This window comes from Leptodactylus fuscus, chromosome 5, assembly GCF_031893055.1.
Source record: "Leptodactylus fuscus isolate aLepFus1 chromosome 5, aLepFus1.hap2, whole genome shotgun sequence".
In the NCBI taxonomy this organism is placed as follows: Eukaryota; Metazoa; Chordata; class Amphibia; order Anura; family Leptodactylidae; genus Leptodactylus; species Leptodactylus fuscus.
In genome coordinates this window covers 128,721,907-128,747,484 of record NC_134269.1, presented here as the reverse complement: position 1 = coordinate 128,747,484, position 25,578 = coordinate 128,721,907, and the positions used below count along the sequence as shown (strand labels likewise).

The window sequence follows — 25,578 nt, the reverse complement described above, 5'->3', positions numbered from 1 at the left end:
TGGAACACACTGACAGTGTATTCCCGTATACCCCATATATACACCCCAAATCACCGTTCCAACGGTGTGCCCCCCCACCTTCACCTCAGAAATACCCTGCAAGTCCCCTAGCAATAGAATTGGGGCTATATACACCCACAATTTTTGCTACTGGTATATAGTGCCATTGTCTGACTGGGAATTCAAAGAATATATTGGGGTTACGTGCACCCACAATTTTTACTACTGGTATACAGTGCCATTGTCTGACTGGGAATTCAAAGAATATATTGGGGTTACGTGCACCCACAATTTTTACTACTGGTATACAGTGCCATTGTCTGACTGGGAATTCAAAGAATATATTGGGGTTATAAATACCCTCATTTCTTGCTACTGGTATATAGTGCCATTGTCTGACTGGGAATTCAAAGAATATATTGGGGTTACGTGCACCCACAATTTTTACTACTGGTATACAGTGCCAGTTTCTGACTGGGAATTCAAAGAATATATTGGGGTTACAAATACCCTCATTTCTTGCTACTGCCATATAGTGCCAGTTTCTGACTGGTAATTCAAAGAATATATTGGGGTTACGTGCACCCACAATTTTTACTACTGGTATACAGTGCCAGTTTCTGACTGGGAATTCAAAGAATATATTGGGGTTACAAATACCCTCATTTCTTGCTACTGCCATATAGTGCCAGTTTCTGACTGGTAATTCAAAGAATATATTGGGGTTACGTGCACCCACAATTTTTACTACTGGTATACAGTGCCATTGTCTGACTGGGAATTCAAAGAATATATTGGGGTTATAAATACCCTCATTTCTTGCTACTGCCATATAGTGCCAGTTTCTGACTGGGAATTCAAAGAATATATTGGGGTTACGTGCACCCACAATTTTTACTACTGGTATACAGTGCCATTGTCTGACTGGGAATTCAAAGAATATATTGGGGTTATAAATACCCTCATTTCTTGCTACTGGTATATAGTGCCATTGTCTGACTGGGAATTCAAAGAATATATTGGGGTTACGTGCACCCACAATTTTTACTACTGGTATACAGTGCCAGTTTCTGACTGGGAATTCAAAGAATATATTGGGGTTACGTGCACCCACAATTTTTACTACTGGTATATAGTGCCATTGTCTGACTGGGAATTCAAAGAATATATTGGGGTTACGTGCACCCACAATTTTTACTACTGGTATACAGTGCCAGTTTCTGACTGGGAATTCAAAGAATATATTGGGGTTACAAATACCCTCATTTCTTGCTACTGCCATATAGTGCCAGTTTCTGACTGGTAATTCAAAGAATATATTGGGGTTACGTGAACCCACAATTTTTACTACTGGTATACAGTGCCATTGTCTGACTGGGAATTCAAAGAATATATTGGGGTTATAAATACCCTCATTTCTTGCTACTGGTATATAGTGCCATTGTCTGACTGGGAATTCAAAGAATATATTGGGGTTACGTGCACCCACAATTTTTACTACTGGTATACAGTGCCAGTTTCTGACTGGGAATTCAAAGAATATATTGGGGTTACGTGCACCCACAATTTTTACTACTGGTATATAGTGCCATTGTCTGACTGGGAATTCAAAGAAAATATTGGGGTTACGTGCACCCACAATTTTTACTACTGGTATACAGTGCCAGTTTCTGACTGGGAATTCAAAGAATATATTGGGGTTACAAATACCCTCATTTCTTGCTACTGCCATATAGTGCCAGTTTCTGACTGGTAATTCAAAGAATATATTGGGGTTACGTGCACCCACAATTTTTACTACTGGTATACAGTGCCAGTTTCTGACTGGGAATTCAAAGAATATATTGGGGTTACAAATACCCTCATTTCTTGCTACTGCCATATAGTGCCAGTTTCTGACTGGTAATTCAAAGAATATATTGGGGTTACGTGCACCCACAATTTTTACTACTGGTATACAGTGCCATTGTCTGACTGGGAATTCAAAGAATATATTGGGGTTATAAATACCCTCATTTCTTGCTACTGGTATATAGTGCCATTGTCTGACTGGGAATTCAAAGAATATATTGGGGTTACGTGCACCCACAATTTTTACTACTGGTATACAGTGCCAGTTTCTGACTGGGAATTCAAAGAATATATTGGGGTTACAAATACCCTCATTTCTTGCTACTGCCATATAGTGCCAGTTTCTGACTGGTAATTCAAAGAATATATTGGGGTTACGTGCACCCACAATTTTTACTACTGGTATACAGTGCCAGTTTCTGACTGGGAATTCAAAGAATATATTGGGGTTACAAATACCCTCATTTCTTGCTACTGCCATATAGTGCCAGTTTCTGACTGGTAATTCAAAGAATATATTGGGGTTACGTGCACCCACAATTTTTACTACTGGTATACAGTGCCAGTTTCTGACTGGGAATTCAAAGAATGTATTGGGGTTACAAATACCCTCATTTCTTGCTACTGCCATATAGTGCCAGTTTCTGACTGGTAATTCAAAGAATATATTGGGGTTACGTGCACCCACAATTTTTACTACTGGTATACAGTGCCATTGTCTGACTGGGAATTCAAAGAATATATTGGGGTTATAAATACCCTCATTTCTTGCTACTGGTATATAGTGCCATTGTCTGACTGGGAATTCAAAGAATATATTGGGGTTACGTGCACCCACAATTTTTACTACTGGTATACAGTGCCAGTTTCTGACTGGGAATTCAAAGAATATATTGGGGTTACAAATACCCTCATTTCTTGCTACTGCCATATAGTGCCAGTTTCTGACTGGTAATTCAAAGAATATATTGGGGTTACGTGCACCCACAATTTTTACTACTGTTATACAGTGCCAGTTTCTGACTGGGAATTCAAAGAATATATTGGGGTTACAAATACCCTCATTTCTTGCTACTGCCATATAGTGCCAGTTTCTGACTGGTAATTCAAAGAATATATTGGGGTTACGTGCACCCACAATTTTTACTACTGGTATACAGTGCCAGTTTCTGACTGGGAATTCAAAGAATATATTGGGGTTACAAATACCCTCATTTCTTGCTACTGCCATATAGTGCCAGTTTCTGACTGGTAATTCAAAGAATATATTGGGGTTACGTGCACCCACAATTTTTACTACTGGTATACAGTGCCATTGTCTGACTGGGAATTCAAAGAATATATTGGGGTTATAAATACCCTCATTTCTTGCTACTGGTATATAGTGCCATTGTCTGACTGGGAATTCAAAGAATATATTGGGGTTACGTGCACCCACAATTTTTACTACTGGTATACAGTGCCAGTTTCTGACTGGGAATTCAAAGAATATATTGGGGTTACAAATACCCTCATTTCTTGCTACTGCCATATAGTGCCAGTTTCTGACTGGTAATTCAAAGAATATATTGGGGTTACGTGCACCCACAATTTTTACTACTGGTATATAGTGCCATTGTCTGACTGGGAATTCAAAGAATATATTGGGGTTACGTGCACCCACAATTTTTGCTACTGGTATATAGTGCCAATTTCTAACTGGGAATTCAAAATGCGCAAGGCTCCCGGAAAGGGACGTGGACGAGGCCGTGGGCGAGGTCGGGGGAATGGTTCTGGGGAGCAAGGTAGCAGTGAAGCCACAGGGCGTCCCGTGCCTACTCCTGTGGGGCAGCAAGCATTGCGCCACTCCACAGTGCCAGGGTTGCTTGCCACATTAACTAAACTGCAGGGTACAAACCTTAGTAGGCCCGAGAACCAGGAACAGGTCTTGCAATGGCTGTCAGAGAACGCTTACAGCACATTGTCCAGCAGCCAGTCAGACTCTGCCTCCTCTCCTCCTATTACCCAACAGTCTTGTCCTCCTTCCTCCCAAAATTCCCAAGCTTCACAGAACAATAACCCCAACTGTCCCTGCTCCCCAGAGCTGTTCTCCGCTCCTTTCATTGTCCCTCAACCTGCCTCTCCACGTCACGATTCCACGAACCTAACAGAGGAGCATCTGTGTCCAGATGCTCAAACACTAGAGTCTCCTCCATCTCCGTTCGATTTGGTGGTGGATGACCAGGAACCCACCCTCATCGACGATGATGTGACGCAGTTGCCGTCAGGGCATCCAGTTGACCGGCGCATTGTGCGGGAGGAGGAGATGAGACAGGAGTTGGAAGAGGAAGTGGTGGATGATGAGGACACTGACCCGACCTGGACAGGGGGGATGTCAAGCGGGGAAAGTAGTGTGGATGTTGAGGCAAGTGCAGCACCAAAAAGGGTAGCTAGAGGCAGAGGCAGAGGTCAGCAGCTTAGGCGAAGCCAGGCCACACCCGGAATCTCCCAAGATGTTCCAGTTCGTACCCAGCCCCGAAAAACTCCCACCTCGAGGGCACGTTTCTCGAAGGTGTGGAGTTTTTTCAAGGAATGCGCCGAGGACAGATATAGTGTTGTCTGCACAATTTGCCTCTCGAAATTGATTAGGGGCTCTGAGAAGAGCAACCTGTCCACCACTTCAATGCGCCGTCATTTGGAATCCAAGCACTGGAATCAGTGGCAGGCAGCAACGGCAGGACAAAGGCCGCCTGCCGTTCACGCCACTGCCACTGCCTCTGCCACTGCCTCTGCCTCTGCCACTGCCACTGCTGACTGTGCTGGCGATGCACTCCAGAGGACGAGCCAGGACACCACTTCATCTGCCTCCGCCACTTTGTTGACTTCTCCCTCATCCTCCCCTGTTCCTGTCTTATCTCCTTCTCCTGCACCATCAAAGGCACCATCAGGCGCTTCTTTACAACAACCCACCATCTCTCAGACATTGGAGCGGCGGCAGAAATACACTGCTAACCACCCACACGCGCAAGCCTTGAACGCCAACATCGCTAAACTGCTGGCCCAGGAGATGTTGGCGTTCCGGCTTGTTGAAACTCCCGCCTTCCTGGACCTGATGGCAACTGCGGCACCTCGCTATGCCGTCCCTAGCCGTCACTACTTCTCCCGGTGTGCCGTCCCCGCCTTGCACCAGCACGTGTCACTCAACATCAGGCGGGCCCTTAGTTCTGCGCTTTGCACAAAGGTCCACTTGACCACCGACGCGTGGACAAGTGCATGCGGACAGGGACGCTACATTTCACTGACGGCACACTGGGTGAATGTAGTTGAGGCTGGGACTGCTTCCCAAACTGGCCCGGTGTACCTCGTCTCCCCGCCTAACATTCCTGGCAGGGACACGAGAAGAACACCCCCCTCCTCCTCTACCGCCTCCTCCTCCGCCACCGCCTCCTCCTCCGCCACCGCCTCCTCCTCCGCTGTTAGATTGACCCCAGCTACGAGTTGGAAACGTTGCAGCACTGGCGTTGGTAGACGTCAGCAGGCTGTGCTGAAGCTGATCAGCTTGGGGGACAGACAGCACACTGCCTCCGAGGTGAGGGATGCCCTCCTCGATGAGACGGCAATATGGTTTGAGCCGCTGCACCTGGGCCCAGGCATGGTCGTTTGTGATAACGGCCGGAACCTGGTAGCAGCTCTGGAGCTTGCCGGACTCCAACATGTTCCATGCCTGGCCCACGTCTTCAACCTAGTGGTGCAACGTTTCCTAAAGAGCTACCCCAATGTTCCAGAGCTACTGGTGAAAGTGCGGCGCATGTGCGCCCAATTTCGCAAGTCGACAGTAGCCGCTGCTAGCTTAAAATCTCTCCAGCAACGCCTGCATGTGCCACAACACCGGCTTTTGTGCGACGTCCCCACACGCTGGAACTCAACGTTTCAGATGTTGAATAGAGTGGTTGAGCAGCAGAGACCTTTGATGGAATACCAGCTACAAAACCCTAGGGTGCCACTAAGTCAGCTGCCTCAGTTTCACATCCATGAGTGGCCATGGATGAGAGACCTTTGTGACATCCTACGGGTCTTTGAGGAGTCCACAAGGAGGGTGAGCTCTGAGGATGCGATGGTGAGCCTTACAATCCCGCTCTTGTGTGTTCTGAGAGAATCCCTGATTGACATCAGGGATAACTCAGATCACACAGAGGAGTTAGGGATAGCATCCGATCCGTCACAGCTGGAGAGTAGGTCCACACATCTGTCCGCTTCACTGCGTTTAATGGAGGAGGAGGAGGAGGAGGAGGAAGAAGAGTTGTCCGATGATGTGATGGTGATACAGGAGGCTTCCGGGCAACTTCGAATCGTCCCATTGTTGCAGCGCGGATGGGTAGACATGGAGGATGAGGAGGAAATGGAGATTGAACTTTCCGGTGGGGCCAGAGGAGTCATGCCAACTAACACTGTGGCAGACATGGCTGAGTTCATGTTGGGGTGCTTTACAACCGACAAGCGTATTGTCAAAATCATGGAGGACAACCAGTACTGGATCTTTGCTATCCTTGACCCCCGGTATAAAAACAACATCTCGTCTTTTATTCCGGTAGAGGGGAGGGCCAATCGCATCAATGCTTGCCACAGGCAATTGGTGCAGAATATGATGGAGATGTTTCCAGCATGTGACGTTGGCGGCAGGGAGGGCAGTTCCTCCAGTAGGCAACCAAGTTCTCACCGGTCCACACAAACGAGGGGCACACTGTCTAAGGTCTGGGACACCTTGATGGCACCCCCTCGCCAAAGTGCCGCCACGGAGGGTCCTAGTGTCACCAGGCGTGAGAAGTATAGGCGCATGTTGCGGGAATACCTTTCCGACCACAGCCCTGTCCTCTCCGACCCCTCTGCGCCCTACACGTATTGGGTGTCGAAGTTGGACCTGTGGCTTGAACTTGCCCTATATGCCTTGGAGGTGCTGTCCTGTCCTGCCGCCAGCGTCCTATCTGAGAGGGTGTTCAGTGCAGCCGGTGGCATCATCACTGACAAGCGCACCCGTCTGTCAGCTGAGAGTGCCGACCGGCTCACTTTGATAAAAATGAACCACCACTGGATAGAGCCTTCATTTTTGGGCCCACCTGTGTAAAGCACCCCAACATGAAACTCCATGTCTGTACTCAACCTCTCCAATTCCTCCGCATCCTCATACTCATCCACCATAAGCGTTGCACAATTCTGCTAATACTAGGCTCCCTCCACCCTGATTTCCCCCAACTCTGCTGGTTAGAGGCTCCCTCCACCCTGCTTTCCCACAACTCTGCTGGTTAGAGGCTCCCTCCACCCTGATTTCCACCAACTCTGCTGGTTAGAGGCTCCCTCCACCATGAATTGGTCCAAACTGGGCTGTTTAGCGGCTCCCTCCACCATGAATTGGTCCAAACTGGGGTTTTTAGAGGCTCCCTCCACCATGAATTGGTCCAAACTGGGCTGTTTAGAGGCTCCCTCCACCATGAATTGGTCCAAACTGGGGTTTTTAGAGGCTCTCTCCACCATGAATTGGTCCAAACTGGGCTGTTTAGAGGCTCCCTCCATCATGAATTGGTCCAAACTGGGGTTTTTAGAGGCTCCCTCCACCATGAATTGGTCCAAACTGGGGTTTTTAGAGGCTCCCTCCACCATGAATTGGTCCAAACTGGGCTGTTTAGAGGCTCCCTCCACCATGAATTGGTCCAAACTGGGGTTTTTAGAGGCTCCCTCCACCATGAATTTGCCCAAACTGGCCTGTTTAGAGGCTCCCTCCACCATGAATTGGTCCAAACTGGGGTTTTTAGAGGCTCTCTCCACCATGAATTGGTCCAAACTGGGCTGTTTAGAGGCTCCCTCCATCATGAATTGGTCCAAACTGGGGTTTTTAGAGGCTCCCTCCACCATGAATTGGTCCAAACTGGGCTGTTTAGAGGCTCCCTCCACCATGAATTGGTCCAAACTGGGGTTTTTAGAGGCTCCCTCCACCATGAATTGGTCCAAACTGGGCTGTTTAGAGGCTCCCTCCACCATGAATTGGTCCAAACTGTGGTTTTTAGAGGCTCCCTCCACCATGAATTGGTCCAAACTGGGGTTTTTAGAGGCTCCCTCCACCATGAATTGGTCCAAACTGGGGTTTTTAGAGGCTCCCTCCACCATGAATTGGTCCAAACTGGGGTTTTTAGAGGCTCCCTCCACCATGAATTGGTCCAAACTGGGGTTTTTAGAGGCTCCCTCCACCATGAATTGGTCCAAACTGGGCTGTTTAGAGGCTCCCTCCACCATGAATTGGTCCAAACTGGGGTTTTTAGAGGCTCCCTCCACCATGAATTGGTCCAAACTGGGGTTTTTAGAGGCTCCCTCCACCATGAATTGGTCCAAACTGGGGTTTTTAGAGGCTCCCTCCACCATGAATTGGTCCAAACTGGGCTGTTTAGAGGCTCCCTCCACCATGAATTGGTCCAAACTGGGGTTTTTAGAGGCTCCCTCCACCATGAATTGGTCCAAACTGGGCTGTTTAGAGGCTCCCTCCACCATGAATTTGCCCAAACTGGGCTGTTTAGAGGCTCCCTCCATCATGAATTGGTCCAAACTGGGGTTTTTAGAGGCTCCCTCCACCATGAATTGGTCCAAACTGGGGTTTTTAGAGGCTCCCTCCACCATGAATTGGTCCAAACTGGGGTTTTTAGAGGCTCCCTCCACCATGAATTTGCCCAAACTGGGCTGTTTAGAGGCTCCCTCCTCCATGAATTTGCCCAAACTGGGCTGTTTAGAGGCTCCCTCCACCATGAATTGGTCCAAACTGGGGGTTTTTAGAGGCTCCCTCCACCATGAATTTGCCCAAACTGGGCTGTTTAGAGGCTCCCTCCACCATGAATTGGTCCAAACTGGGGTTTTTAGAGGCTCCCTCCACCATGAATTGGTCCAAACTGGGGTTTTTAGAGGCTCCCTCCACCATGAATTGGTCCAAACTGGGGTTTTTAGAGGCTCCCTCCACCATGAATTTGCCCAAACTGAGCTGTTTAGAGGCTCCCTCCACCATGAATTGGTCCAAACTGGGGTTTTTAGAGGCTCCCTCCACCATGAATTGGTCCAAACTGGGGGTTTTTAGAGGCTCCCTCCACCATGAATTTGCCCAAACTGGGCTGTTTAGAGGCTCCCTCCACCATGAATTGGTCCAAACTGGGGTTTTTAGAGGCTCCCTCCACCATGAATTGGTCCAAACTGGGCTGGTTAGAGGCTCCCTCCACCATGAATTTGCCCAAACTGGGCTGTTTAGAGGCTCCCTCCACCATGAATTGGTCCAAACTGGGGTTTTTAGAGGCTCCCTCCACCATGAATTTGCCCAAACTGAGCTGTTTAGAGGCTCCCTCCACCATGAATTGGTCCAAACTGGGGTTTTTAGAGGCTCCCTCCACCATGAATTGGTCCAAACTGGGGGTTTTTAGAGGCTCCCTCCACCATGAATTTGCCCAAACTGGGCTGTTTAGAGGCTCCCTCCACCATGAATTGGTCCAAACTGGGGTTTTTAGAGGCTCCCTCCACCATGAATTGGTCCAAACTGGGCTGGTTAGAGGCTCCCTCCACCATGAATTTGCCCAAACTGGGCTGTTTAGAGGCTCCCTCCACCATGAATTGGTCCAAACGGGGGTTTTTAGAGGCTCCCTCCACCATGAATTTGCCCAAACTGGGCTGGTTAGAGGCTCCCTCCACCATGAATTTGCCCAAACTGGGCTGTTTAGAGGCTCCCTCCACCATGAATTGGTCCAAACTGGGCTGTTTAGAGGCTCCCTCCACCATGAATTGGTCCAAACTGGGTTTTTTAGAGGCTCCCTCCACCATGAATTGGTCCAAACTGGGGTTTTTAGAGGCTCCCTCCACCATGAATTGGTCCAAACTGGGGTTTTTAGAGGCTCCCTCCACCATGAATTGGTCCAAACTGGGCTGTTTAGAGGCTCCCTCCACCATGAATTGGTCCAAACTGGGGTTTTTAGAGGCTCCCTCCACCATGAATTGGTCCAAACTGGGGTTTTTAGAGGCTCCCTCCACCATGAATTGGTCCAAACTGGGGTTTTTAGAGGCTCCCTCCACCATGAATTGGTCCAAACTGGGCTGTTTAGAGGCTCCCTCCACCATGAATTGGTCCAAACTGGGGTTTTTAGAGGCTCCCTCCACCATGAATTGGTCCAAACTGGGCTGTTTAGAGGCTCCCTCCACCATGAATTTGCCCAAACTGGGCTGTTTAGAGGCTCCCTCCATCATGAATTGGTCCAAACTGGGGTTTTTAGAGGCTCCCTCCACCATGAATTGGTCCAAACTGGGGTTTTTAGAGGCTCCCTCCACCATGAATTGGTCCAAACTGGGGTTTTTAGAGGCTCCCTCCACCATGAATTTGCCCAAACTGGGCTGTTTAGAGGCTCCCTCCTCCATGAATTTGCCCAAACTGGGCTGTTTAGAGGCTCCCTCCACCATGAATTGGTCCAAACTGGGGGTTTTTAGAGGCTCCCTCCACCATGAATTTGCCCAAACTGGGCTGTTTAGAGGCTCCCTCCACCATGAATTGGTCCAAACTGGGGTTTTTAGAGGCTCCCTCCACCATGAATTGGTCCAAACTGGGGTTTTTAGAGGCTCCCTCCACCATGAATTGGTCCAAACTGGGGTTTTTAGAGGCTCCCTCCACCATGAATTTGCCCAAACTGAGCTGTTTAGAGGCTCCCTCCACCATGAATTGGTCCAAACTGGGGTTTTTAGAGGCTCCCTCCACCATGAATTGGTCCAAACTGGGGGTTTTTAGAGGCTCCCTCCACCATGAATTTGCCCAAACTGGGCTGTTTAGAGGCTCCCTCCACCATGAATTGGTCCAAACTGGGGTTTTTAGAGGCTCCCTCCACCATGAATTGGTCCAAACTGGGCTGGTTAGAGGCTCCCTCCACCATGAATTTGCCCAAACTGGGCTGTTTAGAGGCTCCCTCCACCATGAATTGGTCCAAACTGGGGTTTTTAGAGGCTCCCTCCACCATGAATTTGCCCAAACTGAGCTGTTTAGAGGCTCCCTCCACCATGAATTGGTCCAAACTGGGGTTTTTAGAGGTTCCCTCCACCATGAATTGGTCCAAACTGGGGGTTTTTAGAGGCTCCCTCCACCATGAATTTGCCCAAACTGGGCTGTTTAGAGGCTCCCTCCACCATGAATTGGTCCAAACTGGGGTTTTTAGAGGCTCCCTCCACCATGAATTGGTCCAAACTGGGCTGGTTAGAGGCTCCCTCCACCATGAATTTGCCCAAACTGGGCTGTTTAGAGGCTCCCTCCACCATGAATTGGTCCAAACGGGGGTTTTTAGAGGCTCCCTCCACCATGAATTTGCCCAAACTGGGCTGGTTAGAGGCTCCCTCCACCATGAATTTGCCCAAACTGGGCTGTTTAGAGGCTCCCTCCACCATGAATTGGTCCAAACTGGGCTGTTTAGAGGCTCCCTCCACCATGAATTGGTCCAAACTGGGTTTTTTAGAGGCTCCCTCCACCATGAATTGGTCCAAACTGGGTTTTTTAGAGGCTCCCTCCACCATGAATTGGTCCAAACTGGGGTTTTTAGAGGCTCCCTCCACCATGAATTTGCCCAAACTGGGGTTTTTAGAGGCTCCCTCCACCATGAATTTGCCCAAACTCTGCTGGTTAGAGGCTCAATCCACCCTGATTTTCAAAACAAATGTTGGTGCCAACCTCAACTTACTACAAGGGCCAAATTCACTGCTGGTGACAAGCTCTCCTCACTGCAAGTGCCAAATACACATGTTTCAAGGTGTTTTCCTACTGTCAGAGAGGTGGTATTGAGTGTGTAAAGTGTGTAGTTGTTAGGCTGTGATGTTGGGGTAATAGAGGGTCTTTGGTGTGTTAGATGCCCCCAGACATGCTTCCCCTGCTGTCCCAGTGTCATTCCAGAGGTGTTGGTATCATTTCCTGGGGTGTCATAGTGGACTTGGTGACCCTCCAGACACGGATTTGGGTTTCCCCCTTAACGAGTATCTGTTCCCCATAGACTATAATGGGGTTCGAAACCCGTTCGAACACACGAACATTGAGCGGCTGTTCGAATCGAATTTCGAACCTCGAACATTTTAGTGTTCGCTCATCTCTACTACACACACATGGACACACACAGAACACGTGTACACATGCATAGACACACATAGCACATACCTGGAGACGAGTCAGGGATGGATTACATTGGACTGCAGCAGCCTATTGTAATCGATCATCCCCTGCACAGCCAGACTCTGGAGGAGGAGGAGGAGGGAGCTGTCGCTTCTTGCTCAGACACTTGGTTAGTAAGTGGGGGCAGAGAGTTAGTCAGTTGCCGGGTGCTGATTCGCAGCAAATGGTGCTGAAGTCAGGGGGCCCCTCAAGTTGTGGGAGCCCTGGGCAATTGCTGAGTTTGCCCCCTCCACTAACACCAGCCCTGCTCATGGGTATATAGTTGGGCATTGCTATGAATGTGATTCCTCCTTCTCCTCACAATTTTCTGTCTATGGCCTGGTTAGTACATGGTTAAACAAGAGAGGAGCATTCACAATAGAAGCTGTTTATTGAATTCAGTGTATAACACAATACAATGTCTCCTGGATACAGCAGGTTTATGCCATTGATTTTCGGAACACAAAAAGCCTTGTACCCCTCAATTGCCCAGGGGCCATCTGAGGGTCTACAAGTGCAGAGACTGCATCCCCCTTAGCTGGTACCAAGCGCAATGCTACTGTGACCACTTGTGTCTGCGTGTATGTGCCACAATGAACTCAGGAGCCCAAAGATAAATTAGGAATACAAGCTGCATGTATTAAACCCATTCATATTTTTATTATATTGATACTGTATATTTATATTTATATGGTTACATGTTATGGTTATAATATTATGGTTATATTTATATGGTTGCATATTATGCTATTTTTGTATATGCATGCAGTTTTATAAATATACGTTTATGTATGAAAAACAGGGTACATTTGTATTGTTCATTAGATTGGGGTGATTAGGAGTCCACATTTTATACAGTTTTTATGATATTGCTGTCAGTAACTTTTTGTATATTCATTGGATCACAATATTTTGCAGTGTATTATCCTCACAAATAAGTTTATCCTGTTGGAGTGATATACTCCTCCCATGTTAGCATGTGTCTTTCACTTCCCTAAACATGGTAGTAAATAAGAGGTATGTATTTCTAAACATACACATAGTTTTCTGAATCACTGCGGTGAAGGCTTCATACACGACACTTGCTCCTATTAACTCTAGATGTCCCTCTGCTCTCTGTGAACTCAGCAGTGCTCCTTCACAATAGAGAAAGCATTAGGCGGTCATACATTAGGAAAGAATCTGCACAATCCCTGAATACAGGGGAATGCAACTCTACAGAGGACAGTGGAAGTAAGATTGGGGCTCCTTTGTTATGTATCTAGTAAGGTACTTTGTTGTATATTCTATTTGTGGTAAATGTTCGGTGTTGCTATAACCCCTCCCCCCGTAGGAGGTAACTTCAGGGTGGAAACCTTTATAACACTCTGTGTCTAGCTACTGGTGTTACACCACTTGTACACTTGATAAAGGGGGGGTCTTGCCTTGGTACGAGTGGTGTTTTTGGTTATTAATAAAAGAACCTGTTCATTGGCAAGCGCGGACATTTTTCTACTTTTTTACTTCATCTTCTTTCTGATCCTGTCAGTGGATGTGTGCAGGGAGCTGCGGGCAAGGAGCCGGCCATGAAGCACTGCTAGAAGAGGCACTGGTACAAGGGGCATCCACACATCAGTTCTAGGGATCTACGATACATTGGCTATCGGCGCTATCCCCTCAAAGAGCCGGAGATGTTACATCTACGCTGCTGGCTGGCTTGTCTTCAGCTCCTCTCTATCTGTCAAGTGGGTGAGTGAAGAAGGCATGGTGAATAAGAGTGAGATGGGGGTAGACGGCTTGCAGCTGGCACCTGTGTCTTGTTACGGACGGACACTTTCCTGTGCCATGTCACTAATGTGTCCTACTGTGCAGGACTGCTGTGTGCTGCTGCGCAGGTCTGTCTGGCTGCACAGGAGTTGCTATGCCTTGTGGTGGAGGTCAGAGGTGATCACTCTGTCCAAGTGCAGGTCCCATACGTAATGGTTTCTGACAGGGACCCTGTATGGAAGTGTACTTATGAATATGGCTGACATTTTGGGGGATGTGTTATATTTTGCTTGACTATTATATTGCAGTCTTGGTGTGTATTGTGAGGTCATTACATTATAGAAGTGAACATATTGCTCCTAGAGTCAACAATCCTGTATGCACAAAGCCAATTTCTGCTTTTTATCCTTTACCTTCACTGCTATTCTGTATTGTATAGTTCTGCTCCCCCCCCCCCTCCATTGGAAGAGATTTGGGTCATAGAACAGATCAGTCATAGGAATATAAAACACTCCTGCTGTCCCTGGCTCCGTTAACAGGAGGCAGGTGCTGTTTACGGCCATTTCCAGCTGCCATAATGGATGTCAGTGCATCGCTATCCAGTGAAAGAGAGGCACAGTAAGTGGCTCTCTAATTCTACTAATTGCATTAAGAGGGCAGCAGAGGGGAATTTGATTTCCCCGCCGATGCTCCCCCAGTTACCTAAATTACATCCACTCCTCATGGGTATATAGTTGGGCATTGCTACGAATGTGATTCCTCCTTCTCTTCACAATTTTCTGTCTATGGCCTGGTTAGTACATGGTTAAATAAGAGAAGAGCATTCACAATAGGGGCTGTTTATTGAATGCAGTGTATAACACAATTCATTACTCTCTCCAGTGACTGTAATAGCACAGATCTGAGCAGCAGATCATCTCCGGCAATGTCTCCTGGATACAGCATGTTTATACCATTGATTTTCTTTTGTGAACACAAACAGCTTTGTGCCCCCTCACATGCCCAGGGGCCATCTGAGGGTCTGCAAGTGCAGAGACTGCATCCCCCTTAGCTGGTACCCAGCGCAATGCTACTGTGACCACTTGTGTCTGTGTGTATGTGCCACAATGAACCCAGGAGCCCAAAGATAAATTAGGAATGCAAGCTGCATGTATTAAACCCATTCACAAGGCATTGTCTGCTGGACAGATGGTGGCTACACAAGACAGCCCTCTCCCTTCATGTACTAATATTTCAATTAATTCAAGTCGACTATAGAAGAATTTCTAGACGGAGGCTGGGGGAGGGGGGTGTAATGAATCTGCAACAATAATTATATCTCATATCTTTGGTTACAGCTGTTTCTAAACATTGCCTTTTGTGACTTAATCACATTTGCAGGATTTCCTATACAGAACTGATCTAATTTTCATTAGCATTGCTGTTTATTCTAGAACTGTAATAGTGGGTTGATGAGGTCTTGTAGCATGCAGTGTATTGCTATTCTCCTCTAGTGCATTGCTTGCCGTTTCATTATACCTTCATTGGCATAATTTACTGGCCACAGACAGTCTGGGCTCTTTCATCCAGAGGATTGTGTTTAGACAAAGAGCTGGAGAATGCATGTTTTGTTACCTGACCTACTCCATCGTCACATATAAAATACATAAAACCATATCTAGAATGATATAAGCTGCTTGACATCACAAAGAAAATTCATACCCATTAACAATAATGGATGGCAATGGCTTTTAGATTGCAAATGACATTCAATGCTGAATGTAATTGAATGGTCGTACAATGTGAATAAGTGGCAACTACTATCTGAAAGAATACTAATACCTATACATATATGTACACTGTTTCTCTTATATTATATTACTGATATGGATAGTACAACTGGATTTTCTACCCATTAAATAACATCCGCAGTATTGTTAGAGGTTGTCTTATTTCCTCAGTTGACTTTTTGCCATTGATCTAGAGCTTGACCTCAAGAAAGGTATCACAAGGGAAGACTGTATGTTATGTATGTGGAATGGGAAGCTTCTCTCTTGGTTGCCTGTCTATAGTAACAAGTGACATCACTTCATTGTTTTAGTATAATTAATTATATGTTGCATATTTAGGTTTTATCCTAAGATTCTGAGGTGTCTTGATGTCAGCGTTTTGCTTTATTCTACATAAAATACCATATTTAACATTAGGTTAAAAAAGAGGCATAAAAGGAATCGGAATATATTTTTAAGATTCTGTGCAATTTCATTGTCCAACAAAGGGCTGAAGTGCTGCTAACAGTGATGTTATATTCCGTTGCCCTGTCAAGTAGAACAAGAACCAAAAGTTGGATGTCCTCAATTTGATTATAATAATTTTTTTCAAATCCCCCGCCACTCCAGTACTGCTGCTGCACAGACTCCACCATTCCCAGACTGTGAATGGAGCAGTCCATTACAGTCCATCCTCCATACTGTGTTTGTGAAATGAAGATGAACTGGGGGCTCAGGACCCCCAGTCCATTCTAGCGATCAGTAGGGATCCCAGCAATCAGATTTTTTTATTACAAATATATGAATCAGCTCGATAACATACTGCCCATAGATATGGTGCTATGGTGTTTGGGATGGTGTTTAGTGAAGATTTTTGTAATGTACTTAGTTAACCTATCTAACTTATTTTAAATAGAAAAACAAACTCTAAAAGTCAAACTGTTCTCCAAACACCCCCTCAGCATAAATATAATTAATTAAAAAAAATGTAAAAAAAAAAATTATAAAATGAGTTACAATAGGCATGGGAACACTCAGTTACTTTGTGCTATGGGGACATTTGTTAGATTAATAATACAATTTCTCCCTTGTAACATTTTTCTGTTATTACTATATACTGTGGAGCTCTTAATTGTGATCTGTATAGAAAAGACTTTTCCTAAGGTCATAGAATTTGGCAGCTATGAAGAAAGAATATGAACACTATGCACAGAGCTCATTTTCTAATGCTGAAATGTTTCAACAGGCCTTATCAAGGTGAAAGAAGGAGAACATTTGCCAAGGGAAAGCATGTCAGCCCTTTTTTTTTATTTTAATATGTATGTAAATTTCTGTGCACGTGCATTCTTGTAATTAAACGCACTTAATCTGCTTCAGAATCTCAATAATTTACTAATAAATTAGACAGGTCTAATGTCTGTAAATGGGGACAGTGCAAAGTGGGCAATTAGCTATGGCCCCTCATGTTAGAAGCATAGAGAATGTAAAGGAAACCTGTCCGTTCCCTTATACTGCCCTTTCTGACAGAAACACTCATTTTAACCATATATCACTTAGGGCGGGTTCACATCTGTGTCCCGGTCTCCGCTTTCAGGTTTCCGTCTTCTGCCTGAGAAACTGGACAGGAGACAGAAACCGGCATTCACTTTTCAAGCACATTCATTTGAATGGGTTTGCAAAGTGTCCGCCCATGAGCGCCTGTGAGCGTTTTGTGGTCTCTGCTGTTTATTTTTTTTAACCGGACACAAAGTTGGACATGCAGGACTTTGTGTCCGGTTAAAAAAAAAAAAAAAAACTATTTCACAGTGGAGACCACAAAATGCTCACAGGCGCTCATGGACGGACACTGTCTGCCGGGTTCCTGTCGGCAGAAGACTGAAAGCGGAGACTGGGGTGCAGATGTGAACCCGCCCTTACATGGATTGGTACAGTAGTCTTGTAGAATTTATGTGTTGAGCTCTATAACAAACAGCCAGCACTGCTAGGGGTTAGTCTAATAGTTGCTATCTGGTTGATAGGAGTTGTTCATGGTCTCCCTGATGTGAATTTGGGGAAGAAGGTTTCCTGAAGGAGGTCCTATATAGTGTCTTCTACAGTTTACATGTTCGGTGGGGCAACACGACTATTGGATACAGCACTTTGGAGACTTTTATTGCAGTCAGCATTGGTTCTATGTAATAAAAGTGATTGGTAATTTCTTCTGTTTATTCCTTACATTATTTGTATGGATTTTCTTTTATTAAAATATATCATCTCACAGCGCTTAGCAACATTATCTCATTAAAACATCTGACACTTTCTTAGTTTGCTGGTTATACAATATTTATGTTCATTGTGATCAATCATTAGTTCTAGTGGATAAAACCTCAATGAATTTTGCTTTCCTCTGACCATAGGCTTCATTTGTATTATAGCTTTTTTACCTATCTTAATCTTTATAATTAAGAAATCTGTGAACCACGTGATTATTGGGGTTCATCAGTATTATGAAGGAGATTGAATGCCTACATGTTATTAACATGAAGCACCTATAAACTGTTTGCCACCTTGTTGTATGGCGGATAAGCCATTATCAATGGGGGTATATTTTGAACCCCATCTCTGCTTGAAAGCAAACATCCAGTTATAAGCAACATTTCATAAATGAATAGTGCAGATAAAAATAAAGAACTTTGTAATATATCTTATTGAGGGGATCTGTTTTCTTCTCCAATTATTAAGCTGTTCTCTTGTTCCATACTCCTTCTTTACATTATATTCCTCTCTCTTCAGCCTCACAAACAGAGCTCTATGGAGCAGGGATTGGTAGAGTAGGATTCTCCTGATGGCTGATTAATTGATTTATTGCCTCACTCTGCTCCTAGCCTCTTATCTTCAACCTATAATAAAAAGATAAAAAAAAAAAAAAAAAAATAGCGGAGTGTCACAGCAGCAATTATTTGAGTGTCTATTCTAATTCCCCTTCCATCTTCATAGACTAATATGAAGAAAGTAACTGCCTAAATAGTGACAAAGAAAACATATTTCTTGAATAAGGTATATTACCAACGTTTTATTTACAATCCTTTTAGAAAAAGCTGGAGGTACACTTTCAGCGGTGATGTCACTGAGGTTGGCATGTCACATATTATGATGCAGTGCTTTAGTGCAGTGAATAAAGACAAGCAGTAGACTAAGGTATACTTGGTATGAGAATAGCAGGAGACTGGAAAGGTGACACTGGCATTTTTTGTTAAACAACATTTAGTTAACCTAAAAAATAAACCGCTATAAAACCACTTTAGGTTAAGGCTCCACAGGGCATCCCGCAGCAAAAAAACGTGGCGGGAAAAAACTGCACTGGCAATACATCACGGTTCTTCCTGTAGTACTTTTGACATAAATTTTACCGAGGTTTCCTATGCAGACTTTCTGTTTCAATTATACCTATCGGAAAACAACTGGTGTTTCTTTAGGTATAATTGACATGCAGCGATTTCCAAAATCGTGCTGGCATTGAAAATTGCATTGTGTCTGCACCATGCTTTTTAATGTAAAGTGGGTGTGGGATTCTCTAGAATCCCATCCACTTTGGCCTGACTGTAAAATGCTGCAATTTTTCCTGTGGCGACAAATTGCAGCGTTTAAGCCTCGTTGGGCCTTAGCTTGAAAGAAAATATTTTTTGAAAAGGCAAATTGAAGACCCAGAGGTCTGTAATGTTTAGTATAGGCCTCTCAGTTTCTTAAATGAGTTGAAAAACATTCAGTATGTTTGGATAAACTACCAAGTATGTTAAAGGGGTTTTCCATCAATATCAACACTAGCGACCCCCACTGATCAGCTGTTCTCTGCAGCCGGTTTACAGAGAACAGAGCTGGAAGCAGATAGCACACTTACTACCCACAGAACTGTACTGAGTTACTAAGTTACAGTCAGTTGTATAGGAACTGAGCTTCAGGAACTCAGCCTAGCTACTACATGAAAAATAGAGCTATTCGCTTCTGGCCCTGTTTTCTGAGAAGAGCTAATTGATGGGGGTCCCAGATGTCACAGCTTCATCAAAGTGTGTAAAGGCATGTATAGTACATAAGTAACTGCCAATTTATTCATTAATGAGAGATGTGGAAACAGAAAGATATGGCAAGAGAGCACTAGATTCATAATTGAATCCACTATTTTTTTTAATTTTTCTTCTGAGTTATCAGTATGGTCAAATATTTAGCTAATATGTTAAACTTTTTTTTAATATGAATTCATTATATACATTTTACAGCAAAAAGGGAATAGCAATTTTTGAAAAATTAAACAAAGGTAAACATGGGGCGCCATTGGTGCCGGTATCAGATATCTACTTATATTTACTACCTTTGACACCCATAAGAGTTGTACCTGTTCCTGAGGGTGGCCATAAGGTCCTACATCTTCTGAATGTCTTCTACTCTGCGTACCCAGTGTGTTAGCAAAGGTTGGATCGAGGACTTCCAAAGGACTAGTATACAAGTTCTAGCTGTGTTTAAAAGAAGACTTATGGTAGGCTCTAAGAGAGAAGTCAGCGATGTGTAATAATATATTAAATGTATGATTAAAGTTGGGTTAGGCTATGCACATGGATTTTTGCACATATTCCATGTTGGAATCTATGTTAAATCCACCTTTGATTGTTTTCAAAGAGAAATCTACATTGGCATTCATATGGGCATAGAATTTTCCACTGTATATTTGTCAGTTATTCAAAAAGCCTCAATGTGTAAATTGTTATCACAGATTCAGCGGATCTGCGTGCAGATGCATGGCATATCAAGCTACGAATCTGACATAGAATTCCAAGGGTCTGCTGTGGATTGCACATCAAAATAAATATGTCCACGCCACAGTAAAATGTTGTGAATAAGTTCTAGTTTTTAATGTGTCAGAACATCAACAACTATTAAAATATAAGTGATATTTCAAACCATGTATGATCAGTGGACACCTGGAGCCCAGAAGCAAAATGTCCTCTTCTGATTTACTGATAAGAGCCACTATATAAAAAGGCTGAAAAAAGAATTCCACTTTAAGCAAAATCTGAGATTTACTTGGTTATACATTTTTATCCAGCTCCTCTTAGGTCTGCTAGAACATTATGACATCATACACACTTTAGAGGGGAGAGCCATCCTGACATTCCCTTAAGGGTAAAAACAAGAAGAAACCGCACAGAGCCAATCATTGTGTAAAACCACTCAATTAGTGGACGTGGGAAATGACAATTGGCTCCTCACCTGGCTGGGTTGAGTAGGTCACAACAACCCTTCTGGCTCCTAGTACACAAAAAGGGGGGCAGCCGCTGGAATACGCCACAGGGACGTCAGAACAGAAACAGGAATGGACCAGCTTTCTCCGAGGGTAAGCAAGAATGCAGCACTCACCCAGGCAAACAAGAGAACGTCTTCATTGGCACAGCACATTTCGGGCAGGCATAGCCCTTTCTCAAGTGCAGTGCGGTGGGTCAAGAGTATGATATATAATACTCTTGACCCACCGTGGTAGGATATCACTGCACTTGCGAAAGGGCTATGCTTGCGCGAAACGCGCTGTACCAATAAAGAACTCTCTTGTTTGCCTGGGTGAGTGCTGCATTCTTGCCTATCCTCGGAGAACGCTGGTCTATTCCTGTTTCCATACCCTTAAGGGTGACAGTTAACAGTGGAGTATTTGCAGTGTTGGTGAGTTGTTTAAATACAGTCAGTGTGGAGGAGATTGAGGAGTACCCCAAAGAAATATGGAGACAGATGAATGAAGATGCAGAACCAGCATTCTGGCCATCTCACTTGTAACTGAAAACCTCTATGGGAGAATGAATGTTCCTTTAGAGCAGGGGTAGGGAACCTTTGGCTCTCCAGCTGCTGTGAAACTACAACTCCCAGCATGCTCCATTCACTTCCATGGGAGTTCTCAGAACAGCAGAGCCAGTATGCATGCTGGGAGTTGTAGTTTTGCAACAGCTGGAGAGCCGTACGTTCCCTACCCCTGCTTTAGAGCATCATATGAAGGGAACATAGCTGAGTATGGATCCTGTACTTTCACAAAGTAAATTTGTATATTCATAAATGTCTCAGGAAGAAGATCGGCAACACTACATGGAACATGGATGGATTAAAGGGGTATTCCCATCTCAAAGAACATATTCACGCTGGTAGCTTTATCTGTCTTGCTCCATTTGCTAGACACAACTAAATGTCTCTCCACAGTGTTTGCAGCTAGTTACATAGATACAGACCTGTTCGCAGGTTGGAATGATGCCTCCTGCAATGACTACCTGCTCTTTGGCACACACATTCCCTTTTCCCCCCTCTTCCCGCCTTCCACTTTTTTTTTTTTTAGCCTGCCCTGATAAAGGCAATTTAGATAACAGAAGCAATGTTTAAGGAAACCTGAGTATGTGAATTGAGAAATAACTGCATTTATACTAAGCAGAGCTTAGTGCTGGAATAAGCTGAAACCCAGGAAGTGAAGGGGAGAGGAGATAGGAGAGCAGCTGAAACCCTGAAGTGAGAAAATCCCAGAACTGTATCAATCTGGATAGAATCAGGGTGGAAGAAGAGGATGTGAAGGAAGAACAGCAAGAGGAGGGAAGTGCAAACATTTATGAGCAATTCAATGCACCATTGAAGCATCATGCAAAGGTTGACCCTGGATTCAGTTACATCACAAAGGAAGTGGTGGATTCCAAAATGTCTCAGAAAGAACAACAGCAGAGATTTATAAAAGGAGGAAGGGTTCCCATAGGATCTCTCCCTAGGGTTTCCTAGAATGTTGTAGGGAAAGATATGATTTCTCCTGCTCGCAATTCACAGCATTTAAGTGGGAGATTCCACCAGTGCTAAGCTACTTTTTCTCTACAGGACAAAGACAACCAGCCAGCAAAAGTGTCATGACACAGGATATTTCTCCCAAATTAATTTTAACAACTGTGTTCTGTGATCAGATATTGACTATAATTTGGTATAAAATTAGGCCTGAATTTGTCTGAAACATTTAAAGATTGTCCCCTCCAGGATATGAGCAATACCCTTATCTTTAATTGCACAAACTGTGCTGTAGAAATTGCAAACAATATTGGATTTATTCCAGATTATAGTCATTTTCTAGGCTAAAATATGATGACATCACCACGATCAGCTGTTCTCAGTAACTGATACGCAGAGAATGGAGCAAGAAACGGACAGCATAGATGTCTATGTGATGCCAGACATATATTAGCTAGCGAGCTAATGAGTGGGGGTGTTAAATGTTGGACCGCCACATATCTGATATTAGTGAGATGTCTATAGAATAGGTCAATCATAGAATAGCTCTTTGCTCAGGATATTCTTTTACCAGTTCTGGACATGGACAGGCCCCCCAGCAGCATTGCACACTTCCAAAACGTCTGGGTATCCCAGAGTGATGATCGGATATGATCATTCTAGCAATCCTTGGTAACTCTCATCCCTTTAAGATAAGATAATCCTTTAATAGTCCCACAGTGGGGAAATGTTGTAGTTTGGTGGCGATATGATATAAGTACAAGTTGGACATTTCTAACACTCCTGCCTATATTTTAGCTTTCTAAATATATTTTCTGCTTTAGATTGTTGCCATGGATTTTGCCATAAAACTATTATATGGGGTAAAAGTGATTTATTTGAAGTATACATTGTGGTTTTCTCCTTTTACAATTTAAGGTTCATTTTGCTGTTAGAAAATGTGTTGCTGCCCCATATCAGCAAGAAATTCACTTTAAATGATCATATTCTTCTATGATAACTCGCAGGCTTTCTATCCATTGTCCCTATTCAGTAAGAAGATAATTCTGTCCATTCAGATGGTAGATAGAGATTTTGTGTGCTGCTTTTGAGGTTACTACAGATCTATCTTCTGTGGTATCCCAGTGGTAAATAAATAATGTAATCTAATAATATCTGGTAGTTACAGCTTATACCGCCATTAAAGGTTGTCAGCTCTCATATTCTTTTAGCCACTGATAGTGGATACTTGGATGCTAGCGCTTTCATTGTCAGGATAGGTTTCCAGAGAGGTCACAAACAATGGCATGATGAATGCTGTTCTCAGCCCTTGTTCTTTGTTCTTCTCACACTACTCTATGGCCTTTCAGTGCAAGGCCTTTTTGATAAATACTTAGCATTATTCTTTTTCTTTGCCATCGCTTGGATCAGATGTATGCTGCAATGAAATGTGTTGACTTGGTTCCAGCTGTATAGATAGCTATACACGACTGATAACAATGACACCCAATGTATAGTCTATATTATTCATCTGTGAACGCTGTTCACTGAATTCAGACTATTAACATTGAACTGGGATATAATACATCCTGCATTACATTTTAGTTCTTCATTCATTAATATGGTAATATGCAAACTACTGAGTGTTTGCAGATGGTGTAAGCTCTTTAAATATAACTGAACTGTATGCCTATGTGAACGTCAGCTGTTAGACTTGGAATATATGAATATATCACTTTGCTTATCCCATTAATTTTAATTTAGCTTTTGGGCCAAATATACATGTAGATGAGCAACAAAAAGTACAATATCTGTGTTATAGCAGTACTTGCACACAGAACACATGAATACTGAAGCCATGTAATGTACTTTCCGTAATTTGCTCATATAAAATATGTTCAGAGATTTGTCAGACCCTGGCTGGTCTAAATGTCAATTCTGACACACAGGACCTCTTGAAATGCACCAGAATTATTAAGGGGCCAATGTCTGCCTAGTAACTCCGGTACATCTCACACCAGTGAAGAAATTGGTTACTGACAGAGGAAATACCTGTCTCAATAAATTCTCCCCATTATGTGCAGAGTGCTACTATACATGTGCTATTTTTTATTTGTATTAACGCTTATGATGCTTTTTTGAAAGTGACTAATACTGATCAAAAATCCAAAACACCTATGTGTTAATTTGTGCAATAGCACCAAAAGTGCCAGATCACACTGACAAATCTTCCACTCATTTTGAAGCAGATTCCACCCAAAAATCAATGCCTGATTCCACTCTGATTCTGTTTCCCATTGTATTCAATGAGAGGCAGAGATTGGAGCAGGATGCTGAAAAAATCCAACTTGATCTTGTCGCAGATCCTGCGGCTGATTCAGTCATAGAGGTTGCGGCTTGAGACTTTCCACTGATTAGTCCCGTTTACCTAGGACTAGTCAGAGGTGGATTTGCATAAACAAAATGTCTTAATGTTCAGGGTGACATGAGAAGAGGTATTGAATATCATTGGGCTTTTCAGACCTGGTAACAGGTCCTCTTTATATCTAACATACTATAATATCAATATCATCTATTCACACATAATTTGTTTGTATCCATAAAATAAAATCAGTTGGTCACCACATGGAATGGTAAAGAAAATGCTTATCTTTCACCAAGCAGGGAATCTACAGGGAATCTTTAGTCTGCAAGAATTAATTCTGTATCTTAGAAGCACAATGAGGCCGCTTGACCAGTGGATTTTTTTTTAATTTCTTTTCATTGAAAGATTAAAATTTTCTGCATTTTTCACTTTCGAGTACATAGAAAACCAATATTGCCATCATGAAAAAGATCCGTAGTTTAGAGGCTTCACTTGAAGTATAAGTAAAATAATACTTAATGTAATATGCATTTGTTGATGAACGTTAGTATAACAATGGGCGTCCTTGCTTGAAGACATTTTGCTCAGTTGACAAACTTTGAGGAGGGGGTTACACCACTGAGGGAATCTAGATGGTAATTTCAAAGAATTGCCCACCATTTAGGCCGTTCTGAGTTGTTGAGAGCAGTGGTTACGTGAAGGCACACACACAGTGAACAGGCTCTGAACAACCCAGACAGTAGAGAGGATCATTTGATCTGCCATGAAGCACAAACGGCTCCCCCAGATTCTTTGTTCACCATCCAGACACAGGTGGCACCTTTATTCCTTGTCTCTGCCTGGACCATTTCCAGGTACTTAGCAGAAAGAAATTTAGTGTCATAACACCCATTATGCGTTCTGCCATTGACGGCTATTCACTGTTGCTATGGACTAAAGTTATATTGTCT

The 25,578-nt window shown here is 44.0% G+C and overlaps 1 protein-coding gene across 5 annotated transcripts in view; it reads left to right on the top strand.

Moving 5' to 3' along the window:
• The first annotated feature begins 13,195 nt into the window (after positions 1–13,195).
• The window catches only part of PTPRZ1 (protein tyrosine phosphatase receptor type Z1), a 160,444-nt gene continuing 148,061 nt past the window's right edge, over positions 13,196–25,578 (top strand). For 4 of the 5 annotated variants that reach the window (XM_075274202.1, XM_075274201.1, XM_075274200.1 and 1 more), the window contains exon 1: positions 13,388–13,750. In XM_075274202.1, coding sequence (XP_075130303.1) covers positions 13,693–13,750 — 58 coding nt within the window. In that variant the 5' untranslated portion in view covers positions 13,388–13,692. Of the gene's footprint in view, positions 13,256–13,387; positions 13,751–25,578 lie in introns of those variants that run through there. The other variant, XM_075274198.1, reaches the window with a different exon arrangement.